This window comes from Heterocephalus glaber, unplaced genomic scaffold, assembly GCF_053883595.1.
Source record: "Heterocephalus glaber isolate CG9 unplaced genomic scaffold, H.glaber_assembly_v1.0 deba00000546, whole genome shotgun sequence".
NCBI classification, from domain to species: Eukaryota; Metazoa; Chordata; class Mammalia; order Rodentia; family Bathyergidae; genus Heterocephalus; species Heterocephalus glaber.
In genome coordinates this window covers 24,263,180-24,287,043 of record NW_028258147.1, presented here as the reverse complement: position 1 = coordinate 24,287,043, position 23,864 = coordinate 24,263,180, and the positions used below count along the sequence as shown (strand labels likewise).

Sequence of the window (23,864 nt, the reverse complement as noted above, 5' to 3'; positions counted from 1 at the left end):
TCATTGCAACATTTTTCTAGTACACCTTTTTTCTCTCTTATTTCTGCAATCTCATGAGATTGAGGAAATATACCATAACAGTCTAATTCAGTAGCCCCCAAACTATTCTCAGTGTCACTTGCTGTTGTTTCAGTTACCTGAGGTACAAAAATATTTAATGGAAAATTCCACTAATAAATAATCCATATTTTAAGTCTATTTATTGAATGAAAGCTTGCACTGGTCCACTCTGTCCTGCCTAGGAATCATCCCTACCAATACAGTGTATACTGTCTGCCCATTAGTTAATCAGTAGCTGTCTGGGTTATCAGATCTACTGTAACAGTAGAAAGTTACTTGTTCTCAAGTGAGCCTTATGTAGTAGCCTAACACTATGAGTAAATCACAATGTCAGCACCTCCATTATTCACCTCACTTCATTTCATATCACATCACCTCACAACATCACAAGAAGGGAAGTAGAGTACAATAAGGTATTTTTGAGAGAGAAAAAGAAACCACTTTACATAATTTTTATTGCAAAATACTATAATATTCTATTTTATTATTCATTTTATATTGTTAGCTTTACTGTGCCTACTTTATAAATTAAGCTTTATAATAGTTGCATACATATAGGAAAAACACATAGTATATATAGGATTCTGAATGATCTGTGGTTTTAGGCCTCTACTGGGCTCTTTGAGTATATACCCTGAGGCTAAAAGGGGGTAACTACTGTACTTAGAAAAACTAGTTGTTGGTCAGTCTTTAATCACTGTGACAAAATACCCAAAAATAACAGCTTAGAGGAAGAAAGGTTTATTTAGATTCACAGTTTCAGAGGTTTCAGTCCATAGTCAGCTGACTCCATTGCTTTTAGGCCTGTGGTGAGGAAGGATCATCATGATGGAGAGGATTAGAAGGAAGATGCTCACCTCATGGCAGATTATAGAGAGAAGGAAGATGAAATGGAGGAGAGAAAGGAACCAGGTACCGGATACAGTTCCCACAGTCTGGCCCTCTTGATTCATTCTCTTCAGCTGTCCCCCACTTCTGTTTTCTTCACTTTTCAATAGTGACATCAAATGATTCTAGCAATGGCTTAATCCATTGATAAAGTTATAACAATTATGATCCAGTCATTTCAAAAGTCTATCAGCTGGCATTCAAGGCTCAAGAGAAGAGCCTTTGGGAGGACATTTTAGACCGTAATAATAATTGATATGGTTTTCAAAGTTCTCATAAATAATCTTCCAAATCTGAACTAGTTTGGATTTTAAGATTGCTTTTTGATTAGTTCTTCCAGTTATTTTTGAATAATTTATAATTTATTCAGTATCCATTTTGTGAAAATTGAGTTATTTTGCAAATGTAGGTAAATCTTTTTAAATTTATCAACCATGGAGAATTTTATTCTACACATGGTCTATTGAAAAGAGAATATTCTTTGGAGTCATAAAGCTAAGTTTGAGCCACAGCTCCTCTAATTTTATGTGTGTGAACAAAGGCAGTCTTTAATGTCACCAATCCCTAATTTCCTCAAGAGGAAATACAAATGATACTTATCTTCCCTGGGTTTTGTGAGCATTCCATATAATGAATGTAAATACTTGATATTTAATAAGTATTCCAAAAAGCCAAAATTATTTATTGGATCCACATGCTTCTATATACAAAAGTATTCGTTCATATATTCAAGAAGTACTCATTGAGAGCTTAAAGTGTTGTACTAGTTCCTGAGGATAATGAGGGAATAAGCAAGACCAAGGTAATCTGCTGTGATGGAGCTTATACTTGAGCAAAAGACATAGTAAATATAGGTAAATATAGGTATAGTAAATATAGGTAAATGGTTGTTTCATTGTGATTAATGTTATGGAGAAAAATTTGTTGGAGAGGCAGAAGAAGGGTTGATATTGTCCATAAAGTCAGAAAACTCTTTTAGGACCATCTCCAGATAAGATTATTAAAGGACAGCAGAATTTTAAAGATAGCATTAAAGGCAAGTGAAAAAATAAAAGACAAGATTTATAGGGTTGACAACAGTTAATTATATATTTCAAAATAGCTCATAGAAAAGATTTTAAATAGGGCCGGGGATTTCGCTCATTGGTTCTGCCTCCTGCCTTGTAAGCACAAGGTCCCAAGTTCTATCCCCGGTACAAAAAAAAAAAAAAAAAAAAAAAAAAAAAAAATATATATATATATATATATATATACACACACACACACACACACATATATATATACACACACATATATATATACACACATGTATATATATATACATATATATATATATATGAACCAAAAAAGTAAATAAATAGAAGAAATTTGAAAAAAGAAAAGATTTTAAATGTTCCTGACAGAAAGGATAAACATTTTAGGTGATGTATATGCCAGTTACTCTGATCTAATCATTATACACTATATACTTGAATAAAAGTATTTTGTTGTACCCCATAAATATGTACAATTATTGTGTGTCAATTAAGTTTTTAAAAAATATTTATGGAAAATTAAACCAGATCTTTTTTAAAAAACTAAGGCAAAACTCTCCTGACTAGAAGAAGAAATTTAAGAAAGATGCCAATGTTGTATTTTTTGACAGAAAGTTCAACTTAATATTTCATGTTGTGTATATTAAGAGTTGTGAAGATTAGGTGATTATAAGGTTAAAGACATTTCCATTGTCTTCTGACATTATTGATGTGTTGATTTTTTTGGTGATGGTTCTTTTTACTTTTGGTGGTTCTGGAGATTGAACCCACAGCCTTTTTAATTTTGAAACATGGTCTCAGTAAGTCGCTGAGTTTGCAGTCTGGCCTTAAATTTGCAATCCTCCTGCTTCAGCTTCCCAGAATGCATATTAACTTTTAAACCTTGGACTTTCCACCAGTCACAAGGTGCTACCAGGTCTAAGTTCTGGTATTCTTCAAGATAAGAGTTTAAAGCTAGTAGTTTAAAATATTTGATCATTTTTTATGAAAAGCAAAATAGTAGCAAAGAGATTATCTGTAAATTGCAGATATGGTAGTATGGCTGTACTTCTGACACCTATTATAAAGTGCTACTATTGGAGAATTTTCTTGAGTGGAATTTTCAAAAATAATATTTTAAATTTTACTTAAAGCAAAATCTACTTTTTAAATCTATAAAAATTAATGTAGCATAAGAGATATGTTATGGACATCTAATGAGCTATTAATTTCCAATAAAACAATGAAGATTAATGTGTTCACTCTGGGGAAAATAACATTCATCTTGAGATAAGGATATTTGTGATAATTTAATCTGCACTTGGATGTAAAGTTTTAAAAATTCAGTCTAATAAGCTTATTTCTGAAAGCAGTAGTCTTTGATGTTGGGTTTATCTTAATAAAAAACTAGTTTGTCTTACGTTGAAAAATAATTTGTTTTGAAGACTCACGATACTAAGCTTTGTGCATGAGGAAGGTACATTATTTTGATGTCATAGCCCAACTCTGTAGACTATTACTCATTAAAAAACAAACTCTCCCTATATATTGTCAGCATTGCATTTATATACCTCATGTACTTTATTACCTGCTTCCTCCATTGCATTATAATTATCTACATGCATCTTTATCATCTCCCACACCTTGCCCAGGATATGGCATATGACCATTGTTCATTTTTTGTGTGTATGTGGGAGGAAGAAAGGAAGGATTCTAGAGTAGAAGCCAGTTCAAGAGTCAGTAGTATCTTTAAAAGAAAGACGTTCAATATGAACCAAGGGACAAAATGTGATCCAGATTCTTCTAAAATAGGAAAATTATATAATCAGTATAATCAAGTCAATGGATTATCAATAAAAAAATGTTTCTTTAGGTGTGGTTTAGTAGATTGCCTTAACATTTGCACTTCGTTTTGATAATTTAGATATAATTAAGTCAGTCCAAGATAAAAATGTTGCTTATCTGGACAAATTTTTTTTCAAGCAGAAGTATCTCTTTTCTGACGAATAGCCAGAGATCATTTTGAAACCTCTGAATAAATGTACTGAAATAAAATGTCAGTGTGGTAAGAATATCTGCTACCCAAAGAAACTACAATTGAAGAAATAGAAACTAATCATATTACATTTTACCATATAATAGTTATGTTCTAATGGTTCCTAAACTGCAAGAATTCAAAAAGTTTAACACTGAATTTCATTAGTGACACATCCGGGGATTTAGCTCAGTGGTTCCGGCGCCTGCCTCGCCAAGCGCAAGGTCCGACATTCGATTCCCGGTACCAAAAAAATAAAAAAATAAGCACCAATCATCATTAGTGAAAAATCACCCATTGTCACTGAATAACTGTAGTTTTGTGAGCAGGCAATAATACTGATTAATAGAGTAGAGTCTATTGAGCTCCCCCATGTTATGGAAATGCTGAAATGCCATTATCCATAGCTCTGATTACCTCTGCATATTATTTTGGAAAGTAAGTTTATAGTATTTGAAACCAAATTTCTAAGTCTCATTTCCAAATTCATTTCTAAATCGTGTAACAAAGGTTATTTGTCTGTGTCTGCTTTTTATATTGGGATAAATTTAGACTTTAAAAGAGTTGGAAAGCTGATATGGAGAATCCTGATAACCCTTTTCCAGCTTCTCCTTATGTTAACAACTTAAACATAGAAAAATTATCAAACCTAAGAAATAAACCCTAGTACAATAATACTGTGTATACTGTAGAATTTGCTTAGATTTGTACCAGTTTTGCCATTTATTTCCTTTTTCTGGTTCAGGGTTCAATCCATGATCTATTTCATTTCATCTAAATGTCTCCATCTTTCCCTGTCTGAAGTAATTCTTTAATTTTACCTTGCCTTTCATGATCTTGGCTTTTTTTTGAGGGGGGGAGACAGGGTCTCACTGTGCAGTTCAGGCTGGCCTTGAACTCACTATGTAGCCCAGGGTAGCCTTGAACTCGCAGTGATCCTTGTTCCCTGAGCCTCCTGTGTGCTGGGACCACCATGCCCGGGTGATCTTGGCACTTTTTTAAAGAGTACTGTTCACTTATTTTGTAGAATGTTCTTCAATTTAGCTTCATGTAATATTTTCAGCAGATTAAATTGAAGTTGTTCCTTACTGGAAAGCCTATCACAGACCAGACACGTTGTCACTTCTCAGTGCATCACATCAGGAAACTATGTCAATATGTATTACCAGTTATGTTAACCGTGATTGGTCAATTTAAGTATGTTGATCAATTTTCTTCACTATAAAGTTACTATTTTGTCTTTAACAAAGTAGTTTTAAATCACTTGAGCTTAGAAGACAGTGGAGTTGTTTTATTTTTAAGTAACCAGACAATTATAGGAGTCTGGTGAAGAAACGGATTTCTGTTTTTATCAATCTAGTGGCTAGTATTGTCATACATACAGTGAGGAGTTGGGTAAGGTTGTTTAGAAATCTTTTAAATTTAATATTCTGTGATTTGATCACTAAGGAGAAATATAAGACAATGAGTGAGTTACCCTAAATACATCACAGTTGTTTCCAGATTAGCCTAAAACCCATTTTTTAATTTGATATAGTTTTTGCAATGGACACTTTGATAACTTCCTTCTTAATAAGAGCATTGTATATTGATACTTCTTAAATTAGTATAATTTATACATTTCCTAGCTGAAGATCTATTCATAAATATTTTATTATTTTGATATTATGTTGTTTCTTAGTCTCAATTAGTTATCAGTTTAAAGTACTAACAATGTATCTTTCCTCAGGAATAATAACATTAAAATTCTAAATACTGAAAAATTTAAAAGCAGCCTACTTTATATCTTAATGGAAATATAATTTTAACTTTGAATCTTATAACTGGTTCAGTGAAATTAAGCTACTATGTAAATATCTTTTTCATTAGGGAGTTTTTCTTAACCTTTCAATTTTTTAATATCTTTAGAGTAACAAGATTGTTATCACTTACATAAATTCTCTTTGTTGGACAGTGATCTGTGATATAATTAGTATTTATGTAGAATATCAAGACAGCAAAGGAAACAAAAAATTATATTTTCAATATTTGCTGTTATTTTTGTGGTATTGATTTAAATGGCCCCAAATTATGATTTTTTTCTAATGGTACTATAGACATTTATTTTGGTTACAAAGTAAACTCAGGGCCTGACTAAGCAAAAACAAAACAAAAAACTTAAAATGCTTTTTTAGTCTGTGTTACATTAAAATCCTCATTATTCAATGAAAAATAAAATTTTGTCGCATCCTATTAAACAAGGTGTTATACAATGGCCAATTCCAGTATTGCTATTGCTTATATTAATGAATAAATAAAATATGTTGCATAGAGTATTTTCAGTTTGTATAATGATCTTAGTTATTAATTTTAGTCATACTACATAGTGCATGTATATCTCTTTAAAAAAATTCTTTTGGGGTACTGGGGTTTGAATTCAGGACTTCATGCATACTAGGCAGGTGCTCTACTACTGAACTACCTTCTCAGTCCTTTTATTTATTTTTATTGTGAGGCAAGGCCTCAATTTCCCAGGCTGACCTCAGATTTGTAACCCTACTGCCTCAGCCTCTCAAGTAGCTGGGATTACAGACATGTTGCTGTCTGAAATTTTAATATCCCATCAGCTATTTTATCTCAGTTATCAAACTTGAACATCTTTTGTCTATGGAACTATAATGTAATGAGTGATCTAGCCTATCTTAAACATTTTTAGATGTTATTTTTGTCTTTTATTTTGTAGAATTTTTAATCTTCTAGGAATTTAAACCTCCTGCTTATTTAGGACAAAAAAGCCAAAAAACCCCCAAAAAACCCACCTGTCTAGAAGTATCTGCTGTTTTTGAGTAAGGGAAAGTAGAAGTGCTTTAAATGTTAGCACATTTGGGATTTTTGAGATGTTACATTTAGTGACTAGAAGATAATTTATATAAAATGTCTTAAGGAACTTATTCAAATATTGTGTTGTATTGTGCCATACACTTTTAACAAATGTAAATTGGACATGTGCTGTTATCATTTGAAAATATATTTATGTTGGCCTATTATGGAATTTGAGAGAGTTTTTCCTTTATTTTTCATCTTGTCGTCAGTGCTATCAATCTAAAACATTCAGAAATAGGTTAATATCTTTTAAACCAAAAATGTTAAAAGTGAAGGAAAGTTACCAGTGTAGTGGCCTCTCATGTAGATTTCTAGCCTAGACTTCTATTCCTATTTCCCAGAGATTAGAAGTCTAATAGAGACTGAGAATTTTCTATCTTCAAGCTCCTCAGGGGTTGTCAGATGTACTCATCATATAGCAACTCATCTGTCAGAAGAAGAAAAAACTACTGTAGTATTCTTTGTCCATGCAGTTTAGCACTGTATCTTAAACACCTAAAAATTCACATACAAATTGTGGGGTTTTTAATAATTATGGGAAGATATGAATTATGGAATTGGGTTTATGCTCATTAAGAGTCTACCCTAACTCAAAAGTACCATCCATCATTAATTTCACATCCTTCCTTTTATCCTGCTTACTGTGACAGACTTACACCTTCCATTCACTGATTTTCATTTCCTTTTTAAACGTACGCCCTTTAGAATACTATGCCAATCTGTAGAGTCCTTCTTCCCTGGTTAGGGAGACTGCTTCCTGATCCCACACCATATAAAGTCAGAGGTTTTTTTGTTCTCACTTTTCATTTCAGTACTGGTGATTAAACCCAGGGCTTTTGCACTGAGCTAGCTTCATCTCTAGCCTATTTTATTTCATTTTATTTTATTTTAAGACAAGGTCTTACTAAATTGCCCATGTTGGGCTGGAACTCGTGATTCTCTGTCTCAGCTGACCAGAGTGCTGGAATTACAAGTGTGCACCACCATGCCCAGCCTAGAGTCTTATTTTCAACTGTCCCAATTTCTTGCTACCAAAAGCTGCCACAAAGGAAGTGTTAAAGACTTAGAAAAGCAAACTTACTCCACTAGATCTAGTTCAGAATCATGAACTGGAGAGAAGTGATGGCACAACAACAAAAATTTACATATTTACATTTTTTACATATTTACATATTTTCATTTACATATTCTTATACATGAAGTTAGAAACATATCACTGCCCCATTACCATCTTATTTGCTATTAAAATAAAGGATATAATTTTGTAATATTAAATAAAGGGAGATGCCCTTGATTAACTCTCTTTGAATTACTAAGGTAAAAATTTACAAGATTGCTCCATTTTACTTCATGACATTTTTATTTGAGCTGTGTTTATTAAGAATGCCCTAAGTTACTTAATTTCATAATATAGCCCTAGAATTATTAATTAAATATGCAACTTCTGTCATAAGAAAAAAATTTCATATGCATTTTACAGTAAATTTAATTAAGCATTTCTTGTAAGTTCATTTCAGTATCTATCATGGCCCACTGTAGTTGGAATTCAGTTGTAAAATGGTAGATTAATTGCCTTTGTATTAAATGAAATAAGAATCTCAAATATGCAAACTCAGGAAATTTAATCGTGGTCTTCAATTGCTTATTCAGTGTATTAGAAAACTGAATGCAGAAGTACAGGAAAAAGGGCCAAAGGTTGTTAAATGTAGCACATTACACACATTTTACACTTTACTTAATGATCCAAGTGTTTTATTACTATGAAGTAAATGCACCATTTAAAGAATTATGGTAGAATTGTAAAACATTAAAAACTCTAATTAATTTTAGTCTGAAGCATGCAGCGTGCTCATTTTGCCTAAAACATTTTCATTATCATCAGTATTTTTCCACTTATTGAGATAAATTTTTTTCTTGTGCAGCAGTAGCATATTTTCTGTATTAGAGCACAATTTTACATACTGTTGATAGTTATATCCAGTGTTTTAAATGGATAAAAGAAGGTAGTTTTTGACTGCAGATTGAAAGAATATCTTATATATTGCTTTTCGTCACATGTTTTATAACTACCAACATTTAGAACAGAAAAACTACCTATTTTTTTCTAATAGCTCCACATACTTACTTTTTAAAAGGACTGTTGTTACTAAACCATCTAGATAATTTTCACTTATTTTTTAATCCAATTTCAATAACTGTTCCTTCTCTGACCAGTCAAAGGAATACTTAAAATCTAAAGAAAACATTTTAAGAACATAGAAACATCTGAAGTTAGTGTTTATTTGTAGCTTCTTACTTCATTATTGTGTTGTAGCACCATATGCCTTCTCTGTAAACAGCAAACTTAGGAAAGCAATTCACATCATTCTTTCTGTAAATATAGATTTGTCACTGTTCTTATTTCTGGAAAAAGTTCGTAAGCCCAGATTATAAAGGTACTGTCTTTGTTAAATACCATAACACCAAATAATGTGTTCCAGTTCTGAAAGTAAGCCATCTTTATAAAAAAGGTAAGAAAATACAGACAAGAAAATAAAAACCAGTAACATTACCATTATAAACATTTAAGGTGATTCAGAAAAGGATTTTATGTAGAATGATGGAAAACAACTTATTTTAGCTGTATATTTTGTTGTAGGAGCCATGGGTGTCTTTTCCATGTAAAATCTTTGTCCATACATTTTAGTTAACTTTATTTGAATTTTAAACATTTTCATTAAATAGCCACGTTTGACTTCTCCCGCCCCCGTAGCCCCTTCATCCAGTTCCCTGTAGTGTTACCAGAAAATTTACATTGAGTTGATTACATTCACTACTTTGCAGACCATATTTAAATTTAGCCATTTTTCCCATTAATGTCATTTGTATGGTCCAGGATTCCACTCTTTATCCACTCATTGTACCCCTTAGTCTCCTCCATTTTGTGATAGTGTCAAGTCTTGTCATTAATGATCTTGACACTTTGAGATTACTGTTCAGTTATTTTATACTGTTTATAATGATTAAATTGAGGTTACATGTTATTGGGAAAGATACTCTAGGCCAGAAGTAATGAGCCTTTTTAGTGCATCGTAGACAGGGTTAATTTTTCTGTGTCTGACTGTGAAGTTTGCCTTGATTACTTGGTTAGAGTAGTTTTTGTCAAGTTTCTCAACCAGAAAGATACTTATGTAAAGATGCAAAGAAACATGGTCTCTTTGTGCAATACTACCTTTTAAGAAATAATTTAAAATGTGGCAGTCTACAAAATGAGTATAGAATCATCTGTACTCATAGACAGTAATTTGAACCCACATGTTACCTGTTTAATAGAAATTCCAGGTGCTAAAATAATTGACCATTGTTGCTTGGAGTTCCTTTTATGAAAAAAGAAAAGAAGGACGGTTAGGAAGGATTGCATCAATTCTTTGAACTATTTATGAGAATGAAATCATATCTGTAAAACAAGAATAAAAGGACTTCTTAATATCAGACTGATGGTATAAGTTGAATAACATTTAAACAAAATCTTGCAAGTTTTTTTCAGTGAGAGGAAAGATTTAATTTGGATAAACATGGCAGTGGTTTTCAGTTATTTCTGTGTTAGACTAACTCATGTAGTCTCTACTGCCACCTAGAGCATTAGATCATTACTACATGTTCACCTAGAAATTACCATTCTCCCTACCTTTCTGTCCACATAAAGAGTTAAAGCTAAGGAACTACATTTACTTATTTGGTGTTATGGATGTTGTTACATAAGTGTGCATTCTTGGAATCCTGAATATAATAGCAGATGTGAAAAGTTGTAAAAATCATGTTTTCTGGAGTATGAATTAACAAGCTTAAACATTTAAGAGGAAACCCTGTCTGCTTTCCAGGACCCTCAAAGGATATGTTGTTGCTGTTATTTCAGAACACTTTGTGAAACAAATGTCAGACTTGTCAGGGCTGTCACTAAGAAAATGATCCGTGTAGCAAGGGTCTTCTTTCATTGGGAAACAAACAGATACTTATCTCAGCAGAGTGAAAAAATCCTGACTTCCATCAGAAGAAATTTTTGCTTGTCTTTAATATCCAGTACTAGAGAAATGCTTTGGTTAAAAAGCTTCCTTTTTTACAGTATTATTTAGTATGCAGTCATTTATCAATGATACTTGATTTGCTGTCTGCCCAAACTACTTTACTGATTTTGTTCATCTCAAACTGCTTTTAATGTTCTCACAAAAAATGACCTATAATGTTAAAAACATACATTAGCACACTTCCAAAAAAATCCCTTCTGGAGTTTTGTTGAATCAAATTTTAATGCTTTTATCTATGGTAAAGTCGATTACTACCATTTTGATGATGTTATACAGTAGTAATTTCAGTGTTATACTCTAGCAATTGGAGTTGACTGCCTTTTCCTCCCTTCTATAATCCTTTGCTACATATAGGTCACAGCTATCTTTGTATAAAAGAAGAAACAGATTAGCTCTTACTAGTTATACAAGTAATTTAAAAGCTTTCTAAAAAGGCAAGCTATTTTAAGACAAGTTTTCAACATAAACATGTGAAATCAATTATGTACCTGTTCTAAACAGAAGTCAGTGCTAGAAAAGACGCATTTATAAATTATATTTTCTAACTAAGAAAAATTCAACAAGACTGATATTATATTAAAAATTCTGATATGCTGGTATATCTGCATATTCCTGATCCATATGTTCCCATATCCAAATTAACGTAAGATGCAGTTTGTAATTGCACTTGACAATATGCTCCTGTAGCTTTTATTTATAATTAAATATGAAAGCAAAAGTATATAGCTACTTCCTCATTCTCGGGTTTATTATTAAATCTGTTCATTTCTATTTTGAGTTTGGGTAGCATTTAAGATTGGTAGCAAGACTAGATAAACATTGTTAAACCAGAAGGTCATATTGGTGTATAACTTAGTAGTCTGCTCAGGTAATAACAGCTCCATTCATCTCCTACACATTAGAGAATATGAGCTTGCTAATGGCTGTGTTGGTACTTGTTGCTTCAAACACTTTTTCTGTTTTCAGTGCTGTTTAAGTGAAGATTGCTGAAGTGCAACTAGTGCAAAAGGAGTGATAGTACATTTTTCAGAATTACATATTGGTTCAGACAGACCTCTCTGATACTCATTTTTTACTCCACTGTTTCACATAGTTCAGGAAACATTAATTGAACTACAACTGTATACTGTGCCTATGCCTGGACCTGTTAGATGGTAGGAATATAAGACAGTGAAAGACTGCCTTGAGATATATCTTGACAAATTCAGTGCTACCTAATTCCCATTTCTTGCCACCTTCCCTGCTGATTTAACATTTTCTGACAGTCTTACCTAAAGAAGACAATGAAAGCATTGAGAAAGATTTTATTTTTAATATACCATAACTAAAATGTTATCTCTAGGAACTTTTTTTCTAAAAAGTAGAAGCTACCTACTCATTAATAAATCTTTGAGTCAGTTGAACATAATAGACTATCTTTACATATTAGAGATAAATTGAGAAAAAAGTTAAGTGGCATACAATAGCTATTTGACTTGGAAAAATATATAAAATTAAATTGCCAAGTGATAGTTAAAGTCTCATCCCTGGTGTCTCACATATCTATAACATTTCAGATTGATTAGTAATACTGATAATTCTCTACTTTCCTGATGTTTACAAAGTCTAAACTGCAGTTGCTGTTGAGTTTAGAGAGAAAAGCATTTCTTAAGGAAGAAAGGTTTTTACACCTTAGTGACATTAGGAAAGAGTTATGGATTTTCATAGAAAACAAAATGTTTATACCTTGATTTGCATTTACTTAATAATGTCAGTTCACTAAGCAGCACTCAACAATTGTTTAATTCATTTGAATTTTATTGTATAAGATACTGTGATACAGCACATGTTTGGTGACACTGACATTACTGCTATTACCTAGAGATATTTAAATCGTTGCTCATGCTTTAATTCAGTAGACAATGCCTGTTATTTCAATTAATAAAAATGAAAGATAGTACATGATAAATCAGAAGTAATATGAAAGCATGACTGCTTTGTACTTGGATATTGTTAAAGGAACATGTATAATGAGATGGGTTACAAATTGTAAGATGAAATATTTTTCTAGAACCTCATTATTTATATTTTGAAGGTCAACATTTAATATTAAACACATGATGCATTTCATCTCTATGGTGCAGACATCATGATGTCACTTCATTTATTCACCATGTTCAATAAAACCTGATGTGAATTATGAGGCCACCACTTAGAATCGAAACTATAGAAGACTGTAAACATTCTATAGCCTGACATGCCCATGTTTCCTATTTTAGACCTGACTGATCTTCAGATAACATATGGTGGTACAAGTAATTGGAAAATTGACAGACCTGTCAAGAAAATATGCTAGATTGGACCAAAATGCGATACTGGAGCACATAAAGTGTCTTAGAAGTTAAATTTATTGTTTTTTATCAGAGAGTAAAGTAAAAATATCTGGTTCACCCTTCAAAGATGACTTTTCAGTAGCAAGTGTTTTCAAAAATAATTTTTAGGACATTGATAAAATTGGTTGCTTTTAAAATTACAGAAAATTTTGTAGTAGTACAAAATATGTAGTATAAAACAGCATGAACTATAAATATTTAAATATTACATAATTTTATCCAGTATAATCTTTTACTTAGGATTCCTGGAATCACAATAGTTCATAGTCCTACAGATAAAACACAGTTAAAATTACATTAAGTATCAATGAAGCATGCCCTAAGTTTATATTTTAATGTTTTCTAAAATTTATTTCACAGGAAGATGAAAATGAAGCTGAAAGAAAAAATATATCTCAGGAGCTCAGCATGGAACAGAAAAATCCAAAGAAATAAAAGATTTTCTGTAGTGTTTTTGAAAAGTTTGCAATTTAGGTAGTAGCAGATGAGATTTCTAATTTGTAATATGTTAAATTGTAAAATCTTACTTGCAAAATGTTCTCAATAAAGTTGTTGAAATAGGAGCTTGTATTCAGAATTTGTGTGTTTTAGAGCATTTCACTTTTTATTTTAAAGCTGGTCCTTGGAATGGTTTTAAAAGGATTAAAATTCTTAACTAAAATTTTAGAACAGAAACAAGATTTTCCTTTGTCTGTAAGTGAAAATTCATCTGGGTGAACTAAAAGAAAACTTCCGAGAGTCTGTTTTCTTTTTCCTAGTTTGTGTTGTCTTCTTTAATAGCCTTACCAGAATTCCAATTATCAATATAAAGAAAAAAGCAACATAGTTTAAAAATGAACAGGGAACACTTGATCATGAAAACACTTAAAACCAGTGCTGCAAGTTTAAATACTATTTTCTGTTTTCATGGACATATGTTTCACATGATATTCTAGAATTACAAGGAAAAGATGGAAAAGGGTGATAATCTAACATTATTGTAGAAGTAGAGCCATGATTGTAAATTTATAACATTTACTGGGGACCTACTGTATGCAGGTCCTTACTTTTCCCAGACATTTTAAGGACAGTTTCCATGCGTTGCGTTGACTTAGGAATTTTCTAACGTTCCTTTGATCCATATCTTTATTAAAGTTCTCATTAACCAGCCATTTTATTCTTCCTGGTTCTGGTTTCTAAGTTGTTGTTTGCCAGCTACAACAGGACTAATGAATCTACCTGCTGTTCATAGACCCAAATGTTTTTGACAGATGTCTTTGATTTTGGGTTTTTGTTGTTGTTGTTGTGTTTTGTTTTGTTTTTTGAGACAGGGTCTCACTATGTGGTGCAGGCTGGCCTTGAACTCACTATGTATTCCAGGCTGGCCTTAAACTCTTGGAGATCCTCCTGCCTCAGCCTCCCAAGTGCTGGGATTACAGGCATGGATTTAATGTAGAGTTTCTAAAAATGAGGCACAATTTGGGGATATTTATAAGACAATGCTGTACAGCTTCCTCCCTGTGAGAATGGAATCAGTGCATCTGCCCTGGGGCCATATTTTTATCACATGCACCTGACAGGCTCAATAAATGTGTGATAGGATGTCCTGGCAGCAATGATGCAGTAGGCTGCAAGTAGGTAAAACAAAATTCATTGAGGGGTAGCCTTTAAAACTACAGCTATGGGGATTAGGAAAACTAGAATGCGTAACAGACTCCTTGATGAATTTTGGAGCAAAGACTAAGCTAAAGAAAAGGATGAAAAGGTAGTTGAGGGTCTGCAGAGGGTTTTCACAATAAGCAAGTGCAGTAGTACAAATTTGATGTTTTCCCACATCAGTCTATTTCAGAATACCAATATTCACACAGATTGGTGATGTATCAGTAATGTGACACTTAAAAAACTGTAATACATGATTTGTATCATACTTAACTGTGTTGTGTTGCAGGTAGTATGCTAAATGTTTACCACATATTATGTCACATAACTGTTCCTATAAACATACAAGATTGATAATATTCTTTTCTCATTTTAGCAACAATCAATATGAGACTTAAATAGTAGAACTAAATTAACTAAAGTTATGTAATTCCTAATTGGAAGAGCAGGTGTTCAAACCCAAGCAGTCTTACCCCCAGAGTATCACATTATTTAATCTTTTGGGGGGAGGAGGGCTGAGATAAGGTCTCACAAAAATTATGGTTGAAACTGATGTGCATCATAAAGACCCATATTTTCTGCTTATGTATCAACAAGGAAGGTTGTTGTATTCATTCTTATACATCTGATTAAATTACCTATTGTTTGCAGAAGTCATATCTCTTGATCATTTGTAGCTTAAATGGGACTATGAAAATAGTGATTTTTTTTTCCCCTCCACTGATCGATAGTATCCATATAGAGTGTATCTTATTTTCTAGAGTGAGATATTTAGCATGCTATAGGGGTAAGCCCATACTCGCCTCAAACTCACAGGAATCCTCTTGCCTTAGCCTCCCAAGTACTGGGATTACAGGTGTGTGCCACCACACCCAGCTGTTTAATCCTTTTTTAATACCTGTTAATACCATTCCTTTTTGGATCCACTATCTTTCCTAAAAATATTGGTCTTACTAGTAGCTCATACATAGCTTGCTGCCTTTCCTTTATTTTTGTTCTCCAACTTGTTACCTATACTTTAATTCATCATGAAGACACTAGTTTACATGAAATAAGTGGAACCATTATAAATACCATTCAGTCTGATGTAAAACATGAAAACTCTGCTTATCGTGGAACAAGTATGAAAGTACCTATTGCTTCTGTAAGATTTTTCAAGCAATCATTGGCCATACTTTAATAGACTATTCATCTTTTAGTGTGCTTTCATCTCCTGTATGGATTGCTGCATTTATAAAATATAGTATGAGAGGCATGGTGACAGCCCCCTGTGAACATTTTAAGTGTTTTTAAGTGATGTCTTTATCCATTGAAAGCCATGTAAGTTGTAGTTTTTTAAAAAAGTTTTTCAAAGATACATTCCTTCTTATTTTAGGACTTTCATTTCCTTTAGGAAATGTTTGTATATGAATTACTTAAAATTTTAAGGTTCATACCTTTTTATATATATATATATATATATATATATATATATATATATAAAATAGAGAGGGAGTCTTACAATTCTGCAGGTTTATTATGTGACTCATTAAGCCAGTCACCTCACCTAAATCAAATTGTACATATTATGTATTTTTATATTCAATAGAGTATGTTACATAGAAGCTCAGGCTTCCATAACAAAATACCTAAGGATGTGTGGCTGGAAACACAAATTTACTTTCTCACAGCTTTGAAAGCTGGAGGCTCAGATACAACTTCCGCAGAGTTCCGGCTCCAGTAGGACTCCCTTCCCGGCATCCAGATGGCCCTTTTCTCACTGTCCTGGTGCAAGTGTAGACAGGAAGAGAAGGGCACAGGGTGTGAGCTCTGGTTTCCAGAACCGTATTTCTTGGCCTGAAGTTGGTGTAAGTAACACTGTCACTGTAAGTCATGCCAGAACTAACAGTGTAGAATGCCTGTGGAATGAGAATTCCTTTATATTTTGTGTAACCTGTGTAATTCACCCACTGCGCCAAATTGTATTCTCTTCATGTTAGGTGTTGAGTTGTATTTCTTGATATCTTCAAAGAATTTAAAAATAAAACAATTTTTAATTAGTAGTTGTCTCCACCACATTTGGAAACAGCATTTAAAAAAATTGTATTCAGGATTATATTCTTTCCTTAGATCTGGGGAGCAAACAGAAGAAGCAGAAAAGGATGTTTGCACTTTGCCGCTGTCAAATGGACACTGTTGGGCACCAATATGCCCCAGTTCTTAAATTCATTCAACAAATTTTTGCCGGGCCAATTACACGATACGTAGTGTTCTACTACTATGAATTCAATGGCAGACATTCTTCTAAGTTTCTTAATACTTTTCAAATAAGGGGTCTCAATTTTACTTTGTACTGCGCTTAGGAATGACATAAGCGAACACAACTAGCAGGTATTGTTTTTACTCTTCAACTTTATTGGAATTTGATTTATATAAAATAAAATGCACCCATTTAAAAATATCCACTTGAATAAATTTTTACAAATGGATACATACATGTAACCTTCAGTCAAGATACAGAATCTTCCCGTCACTACAAAATGTTCTGTCTTTGAGTTTTGCAATTGTGCCCTTACTTCAGCCACTGATCTACCTTCTTTCTTGATTTGTTTTTGCTGTTACATAATTTCACATATACGGAAACATCATATGTATCAATTGACTTTCTTCACTCATTGGTGGAAGTATGTCATTTTGGGGAAAATATCATTTTGGGAAAGAATTTGAAGATTTATGAAGTTAAGTATGCCTTAGCATGTGACCCAGCAATGCCACTACTAGATATTAACACATAAGTAATGAAAACATGCCCATACAAAGATTTGCACATAGATATTTTAACAGTTTTATTTATAATAGTTAAAAACTGGAGCCAATATGTTTCATACTTGGTATTCTTTTCAAGAGCCATGGTTTTGTGGTGTGGCTCACAAAATTAGGGTTTAATCCTTTTACTATATTTCCTCCAAAATAATATCTAACTGGAAAATAAGCCCTAGCATGATTTTTCAGAATGCTTGGAATATAGGACCTACCTCAACAGTAAGCCCCAGTTAAGATCATCAGATGGATGGGTGCATTTAGTATGTCTGTTGCAACACATAGCAGATGTACTGAGTTATAAAATAATATGTATATAATTAATATAAAAATATAAATGAAATATTTGTAAATATCCAAGTGGGCACCTTTGGACGAGGGGTAAATGCCTGTGTAAACAGATGAACTCAAATGGACATTGTCTAATGACCACTTGGATTACAGACAGCACAAATAACAGACATACTTGATAATGAACAGATGTGGTTGTTACATGAATATAAACCTTCATAATTCGATTCATGTGTTGTAATGGACATACTAATGTACTTGTGTGAAATAAACTCGGAATTTTTATGCCTGCAACCTTTCAGCACTTTTGTGTGGACCATCATTCTTTAACTGTCATTTTTGTTGTCACTCCTGCCTCTCAAGTCTTCAGTTAACACGTGATTTAATGGAACTTTTGTGAGCCCCAGCCTGTAAGAGGTCCTGACTTGGGCAAAGAATTCATGGGATAAAATCACTGACAGATGGGTTGCCAAGACACTATGAGCAGGGTACATGGAAACGAAGTGCTCATTTGAGGAGAGCCTTATTGCTGGATGTGAGAGATTGGGGCCAATGGTTCTACAGGAAGTGGAGTCAGAAGAGATTCAGGCCAGAATTCGGGGCTTGGAGAGTTACGACGATATTCCAGAAGAAGATGACATGGCTGTATTTAAATGTGGGGTTTTGTATATGAATCGATATAGATTTTTGTACATGAGTGAGTGAATAAAGGTAGATTGTTGTACATGAATAAATGTAGATAGTTGTATATGAAAAAATAAGACATCCCCTGAAAATAAGCCCTATTACATCTTCTGGAGAAAAAAAAATAATATATGACCTACTCTTTTTTCAATAAAATATGATATTTTAACAGTATAACAAATAATTATTGTCTACAGAAGATACTAATGAAATATGAAAAATATAAAGATACAAAACTTTACAAATCTAACAAAGAAGCACGTTTCTATAGCCTTATTTGCAAACATTCAATTTAATTAATATTTTAAATGATGTCATAGTTCAGTTCTCTTTTTTTTTGAATGGCCTTCCAGTTAAAAACATTTAAATTCAATTTTAAAAATTTAAGTCGTGGCTATGTCTTCTAGTAAATTCAGTTTTTCTAGGGATTAGAAAGCTTGACTGAGGGAAAATGTGCACTCAGTTGTTCCAATGTTAAATATCTCTGAGCTGCTTTGAGTTTTATTTTCATACAAAACAAACAATAAGACATACTTTGCCTAGGGTGTAGTCATTTTTTTATTTGTAACTTTCTGATCATTCAAATGAAATGAAAGTCTAGATAGTTTTGCTTTTCTAATACTTTGTGAAAAGCAATAATGATATTCTTATTACTCATTTGTTGTATATGTAGTCTTTCTGTAAAACAGTCACTAATGGTTATTCTCTAAGCTTAACCAGTTGAAAGTATTTGATATTGTCTGTATTCTGCATCTGTTATAAATCGTTTTGATTTTCCCAGATGCTACAACCTGAAGCTCTTTAAATTGAATGTATGCAAAACAAAAAAAGACTCTTCCCTAAAAATGCAACTCTTGCCTGCCAACTTCAAATATATTCCAAAGCTTACTGAGAAAAAGTAAGTTCAATTAATTTCATGATATTTTCCCAGTGTCATGGGTTCCCAAAGCTTTTACACATTTCTACTGGTTGGGTGCTAACATCTCTTGGGACTGAGGCAACTTACTCCTGATATTTGGCTAAATAAGTTTCACTCTCGGTGTAAAAGTTGTAAAAGTTGATTAGAAAACTACTCCGTTTCACATTACCTCAAGAAAACAATTTTTACATAGCCATGAATGAGTAGATTTTATCATCATCCCAGACTATCCTGAGCAATCATAGCAGGTAATAAATGTCTCCCTGTGGTGAATTCAATGTGGAATCCATGGATTTGTTATCTAGAGAGGAAGTTAAGTGCTAACAACAGCAACAGCGTGAAAACACAAGCAACTATGGTATAATTTTGATTTGTTTTAGAAAAACTATTAATTTCCTAGTTACAAAGCCAAGTAAGAAGAACTCTTTAAAATTGTTGAGCCATGAAAGCCATTTTCCTTGAGGGTTTTAAATTTGGGAACAGACTCATGAAATTTATAACTTTGATGAGATATTCTTTGCCTGCAGTCAAGATGAGAGCTAGATCATTGGTTTCCCAGCATGACACCTATGTGTTCGTGTGTGCACTAGATTTCATTAGGCTCATAATAACACAGCCAACATCTCATTAATGTTTGTGGAGTTTACTTTTGTCTCTTAGTTTTTACATCTTTCATTTACCCCTATAGCATGCTAAATAGCTCACTCTAGAAAATAAGATACACTCTAACTATATGGATACTATCAATCAGTGGAGGGAAAAATCACTGTTTTCATATTCACATTTAAGCCAAAAATGATAAAGAGATGACTTCTGGAAACAATAGATAATTTAATCATATATAAGAATGAATACAATAACCTTTCTTGTTGATACATAAGCAGAAAATATGGGTCTTTATGATGCACATCAGTTTAATAATTTTTAACAGTCTAATTCTGACGGTGACACAAGATTATTGTTACTTTTAGAGATAAAATCTTTAAGGACACTTGGATTTCAGCTCAATGAGAAAGGTAGCTAATTAAGTATTGCCTTATCATCAGAGAGAAGTAATCATCACTGTAGGAATCTTTCATTCTGTGTTCCATGATGAAATAACATATGGTAAAGAGCTCTGAAGTGGAAACCTATTATTTGCAAAATATCATTATTTTTTGATGTTAGAGAATGAACTTCTGTGATTAAGAAGTCTCATTCTGTAAACTGTGGCCTTAAATTTGTGCAGATATTTGAAGGTGCTTTTTCAGTACATTTATAATCCCTCTACCATGTGTCATCACTAATTTTAGACATACACAGTACTAAACAGAAGAGTACAGTGAATTCCCATGTACTCTAAAGTAGAATTCAGCAATCATTATTGTTGTCATGCCTGCTTTATCTATCCTTTTTTCTCTGTTTCTGCCAAATTTTCATAAAGCAGACTCCACTGCAGTGCTTCTGAACGTACATGTTATTCTGCTCTCAACAATTCATTTGTGGACTGGGGGTGCAGCTTAGTAGTAAAACCCTTGCCTAGCAGATGTAAGGCCCTGCGTTTGATCCTTAAGATCAAAAGTAAATTTTCACTTGTGATTGAATATATTTAATATGTATGTATTTTTCTACAACAGATGCACTTTTTTGGGTTTCAATAATGTGTGACAACCAGTAGGTTAATATGATAGTGGAAAATTGCGTGACAGTGTATTCTGCCTCATGTATTTCAGACTACATTTTTAGTGACATCAAAAGAAGATACTTGTTTTGATTTTTTAATAATGATATTGAAAGCAGAAATTACACAGACATTCAGTTCATATTTACATTTTTGCACCTTAGGCAGAAAAATAGAACTAATCAGAGCCACAAATCATAAAAAAACACATTTCAACCTCCAGAGCATTGTTGATCTGTGATATCTGATTATACTAACAAGGGAAAAAACTGCGACATTCAACAATGCCTTCAAAAATGTTATCTTGTTAGTAAAAATTAAATTAACAAATAGAACATCTGTTCAAGGTAACAACTCTTTCAGAGAATATTTTTGAGACTGTCTTTGGCATGCATTTTTGGGATTTATACTTGATTATATCTAATTCTGAAAGTCAGGAATAGTCTTATGGAACATGTCAGTCTTCTTTGCCTTCAGGGTCCCTTATGACACCTAGTTTGGAAGTTTCTTCTTCCCTCATTTTACCTCAGGTCTACTTTCCTGGTAAATAATTTCTCCTCTAGACCTTTTAACTAGCTTCATTTTTCCTAGACCCCCTCTAAAACTAAGTTCTCCCTCTGTCTCCCCTTCAAACCCAGAATCTCCTTTCAGTTATAAGAAAATAGCTGATGGGTACAGTGAGTGAAGTCTTTATGAGTGTAGTAGTCAAGCTGGACTAGAGTATGCTGCGAAAACAGTCCCCAAAACCTCCGTGGCTTAAGCCAACAAGAGTTTATTTCTCACTCCTATGGTCTCACATAGGTCAGGTGTTTCTTTGGGGCAGAATTTGGAAACTGGCTCATGAATTCAACATGTTCATATTGCGATTTCATTTATGTGTTCTTTGCAAAAAGCAGTGGGGAGCAGGGAGGGAGAGACTGAGAGAATGGAGAATCCACTCAGACTTCAGTGCTTTTTACCCTACTGGCTCTATCATCTCCATTCACATTTTTAGTGACCTGAAGTGAGTCACATGGTTCCAGCCTAAGGTACAAGGTAAGCTGAGAAAGGTAAGGTAGTCTTGGCCACCTGCCCAGCTGGAGGCAGCACTCTGCTGCAGTCAGAGCATGGAACGTGCCTCTGGTAGTTTCTTTATTAACTATTGGAAATCTGTCTTAATATCGTTCCCCTCTATCCAGAAGCATTTTAAAGTATAACATAACTACACTGCTTGTGTTATCTTAGGCTAATGACATAACTTACTTGAGTCTTAGTTTTCTAGGCTGTGAACTAGAGATAATACTTATTTTGTATGGCATATTGTATTTTATTGTAGTAAAAGAAAAACAGCATAAAGTTTATTGTCATCAGCATTTTTAATTATAGAGTATAGTCCTCTGTACTCTGAGAAGGTGGAATGGTGGCTTTCTAGAGACTGAGGAGAGTGGAGAGGAAAGTAGAATTTTGTTCAATGATCGCAGAGTTTTAGTTGTGCACAAGGTTGTGAAATAGCTCGCCAGAGCTTTTTTTGTCTTACAAAACACTATTCATTGAACAAAAATCTACTTTTCTCCCTTCCCCCAGACCCTGGAAACCACCATTTACCTTCTGTTTTTGGTTTAGATTATACTTTGTAAAAATAAATGCAGTTTTTGTCTTTTTGTGAATGGTTTATTTTGCTTAGCATAATTTTCTCAAGTTTCATTCATGTTACAGCATAAGCAAGGATTCCTTTATTTTATAAGACTGAATAATGTTTCCTTGTATATATACCACATTTTCTTTATGCATCCATCAATGGACATTTAGTTTGCTTCTATCTTTTTGTTCTCATGAACACCAATGTGCTAATGTCTCTTTTGCATTCTATTTTCAATTATCCAAGATATATACCTAGGGCTGACATTGCTGGATCATATAGTAATTCTACTTTTAAATTTTTGGTGTATTTTCTTACTGTTTTCCACAGAAGCTGCACCACCACTTTGAAAAGATTTCAATTTCTTCACAACCTTATCAACATTTGTTATTTTCTGATTTTTGGCTAGTGGCTAACAGGTGTGAAGTAGTATCTTATTGTTTTGTTTTGCATTTTCTCCCTGATTAGGGATGTTGAAGATCTTTTTATGTGCTTTTAGCTATTATTCAAATCCTTGGCCCATTTTTTAGTTGGCTTGCAGCCATACATGGCTTACCAGTGATACGTCCTGAGAAATACATCCTTAGGCAATTATATTGTTGTGAAAACATCACAGAATGTCACTAGACAATATGATCTTATGGAACCATGCTGTAAATATTGCCTTGCATTGACCAAAACTTTGTCATGCAGCATGTGACCCTGATTTTTTGTTGTTGTTGAGCTGTATGAGTTCTTTATATATTCAGGATATTAACATCCTATCAGATATATGCTTTACAAATATTTTTTCCCATCCTCAATTATTTACTTTGCTATACAGAGTGTCTTAAGTTTGATGTAGTTCTATTTGCCTCTTTTTTCTTTTATTGGCTGTGTATTTAGTGTCATACCCAAGAAATCATCACCAAATCTAATAGTATAAAGCTTTTCTTCTGGGATCTTTATATTTTCAGATATT

General features: G+C 33.0%; 1 protein-coding gene across 2 annotated transcripts in view; it reads left to right on the top strand.

The window, feature by feature from the left end:
• Positions 1 to 23,864, top strand: part of Phf14 (PHD finger protein 14) — a 320,314-nt gene that overhangs the window by 186,853 nt on the left and 109,597 nt on the right. The window contains exon 18 of one of the 2 annotated variants that reach the window (XM_021244762.2): positions 13,655 to 13,857. The exons of the other annotated variant lie outside the window; for it this stretch is intronic. Coding sequence (XP_021100421.2) covers positions 13,655 to 13,729 — 75 coding nt within the window. The 3' untranslated portion in view covers positions 13,730 to 13,857. Of the gene's footprint in view, positions 1 to 13,654; positions 13,858 to 23,864 lie in introns of those variants that run through there. 2 annotated transcript variants of the gene reach the window in all.